Raw genomic sequence first — 1946 nt, forward strand, 5'->3', positions numbered from 1 at the left:
TTGAGACAGAGTCTCTGTTGCCCAGGCTGGAGTGCAGTGGCTGGATCTCGGCTCACTGCAAGCTCCGCCTCCCGGGTTCACGCCATTCTCTTGCCTCAGCCTCCCAAGTAGCTGGGACTACAGGCGCCTGCCACCTTGCCCAGCTAGTTTTTTTTGTATTTTTAGTAGAGACGGGTTTCACTGTGTTAGCCAGGATGGTCTCGATCTCCTGACCTCGTGATCCACCGGTCTCGGCCTCCCAAAGTGCTGGGATTACAGGCATGAGCCACTGTGGCGGGCCCAGCCAAGTATCTTTATTACGCTTTCTGGATAAGAAGTCAGTGGTGGCCAGGCATGGTGGCTCATGCCTGTAATCCCAGCATGGGGGAGGCTGAGGTAGGAGGATCACTTGAGGCCAGACAACATAGTGAGACCCCCATCTCTCTCTCTTTTTTTTTTTTAAGTGGTGTGATCTCGGCTCACTGCCACCTCCATCTCCGGGGTTCAATTGATTCTCCTATCTCATCCTCCCAAGCAGCTGGGATTACAGGTGCACGCCACCCCACCTGGCAAATTTTTGAATTTTGAGTAGAGATAGCGTTTCACCATGTTGGCCAGGCTGGTCTTGAACTCCTGACCTCAGGAGATCCCCCCACCTTGGCCTCCCAAAGTGTTAGGATTACAGGAGTGAGCCACCGTGCTCGGCCAACCCCATCTCTATGTTTTAAATAATAATAATCATGAAAGAAAATGAGAGCATTTAATAATAAAAGAAAATGAGAAACAGGAGGGAGGCAGTTGCTGTCAAGTGCAAAGCCCAGAGGATGGTTGACCCACCTGGCTCTCTTCATTGTCCAGATAACTCCCCCAGACCTTCTTCCTGCCTCCTTGCTGCCCCACACCCCTGGGTCTTCCTAATACGGCCAAAGTTCCAGAGTTTAACCGTTTCAAAGAGGCGGCCCTGAACGGAGAAAGCAAACATAGCCTTTAGCTATAGCAGATCAGGTTTCCGGCCAGCTGTGTGGCCGTGGATGGGTCCTGGGCACACAGACCCAGGCGGTTGGGTGAGGATTAAATGAGTTGCTGTGTGTGTGACGTGGCCTGGTGCATGCAGCGGCTTCAGAGCCTAGGATGGCTTTTCTCCTTCCTACTTCCACTTACCCCCTCAGTTTCACTCCCATGCTTTGTTCCTCTCTGTTATGCAATCAAAGTTTCAACTCTTCTGAGTTTGCATGCGGGAGCCAGAGTGAGCTTCTGGGGAAATGAGAGGGTGTTTAGGTGAGAGGGGGCTTTGGAAGCCACGCCCTTTCTCCCCCTCTTCCTTCCCATTCGCGTCCACATGCCAATGGGCCAGAACCTTTGCCCTGTCTCCCCAATATGACACAAGCCCCATGATTCTGTGCCCAAAATTGCTTGGCTGCTGCTGGCTGTTGCCAAGGCAACCAGCACCGTTGTGCAAGGGCCGATGAAGAGAAGCCTGCCTGACATCCACGAACTGTTGAAACAGTGCTGTGGAGGACACCTGCCTGTGCCTCTGAGCAGTCACTTAGCAGAAATGGAAGTTGATGAGATCTGGTCCCTGGCCTCCAGGGGCTGGGAGTCTCCAGGCTGACTCATATCCCAGCTTGTACTCGTCTAGTTCAGTGATTCTCAAATCAAGAGCAGCAGCCTCACCTGGGAACTTGTTAGAAATGTCAAATCAGGCCAGGCATGGTGGCTCAAACCCATAATCCCAGCACTTTGGGAGGCTGAGGCAGGTGGATCACTTGAGGTCAGGAGTTTGAGACCAGCCTGGCTAATATGGTGTAACCCCTGTCTCCACTAAAAATACAAAAATTGGCCGGTGTTGTGGCAATGCCTATAGTCCCATTTAACTCGGGAGGCTCAGGCAGGAGAATCGCTTGAACCCAAGAGGCAGAGGTTGCAGTGAGCTGACATCATGCCACTGCACTCCAGCCTGGGCGACA

At 52.6% G+C, this 1946-nt stretch overlaps 1 protein-coding gene across 1 annotated transcript in view; it reads right to left on the reverse strand.

Annotated features, from left to right (window-relative positions):
• POR (P450 (cytochrome) oxidoreductase) overlaps nucleotides 1-866 on the reverse strand; it is an 86378-nt gene extending 85512 nt beyond the window's left edge. Inside the window, exon 1 of the mRNA XM_011976305.1 lies at nucleotides 817-866. Coding sequence (XP_011831695.1) covers nucleotides 817-830 — 14 coding nt within the window. The 5' untranslated portion in view covers nucleotides 831-866. The remainder of the gene's footprint in view (nucleotides 1-816) is intronic.
• Nucleotides 867-1946: the final 1080 nt, after the last annotated feature.

The sequence above is a fragment of the Mandrillus leucophaeus genome, unplaced genomic scaffold (assembly GCF_000951045.1).
Source record: "Mandrillus leucophaeus isolate KB7577 unplaced genomic scaffold, Mleu.le_1.0 Scaffold164, whole genome shotgun sequence".
NCBI lineage: Eukaryota > Metazoa > Chordata > Mammalia > Primates > Cercopithecidae > Mandrillus > Mandrillus leucophaeus.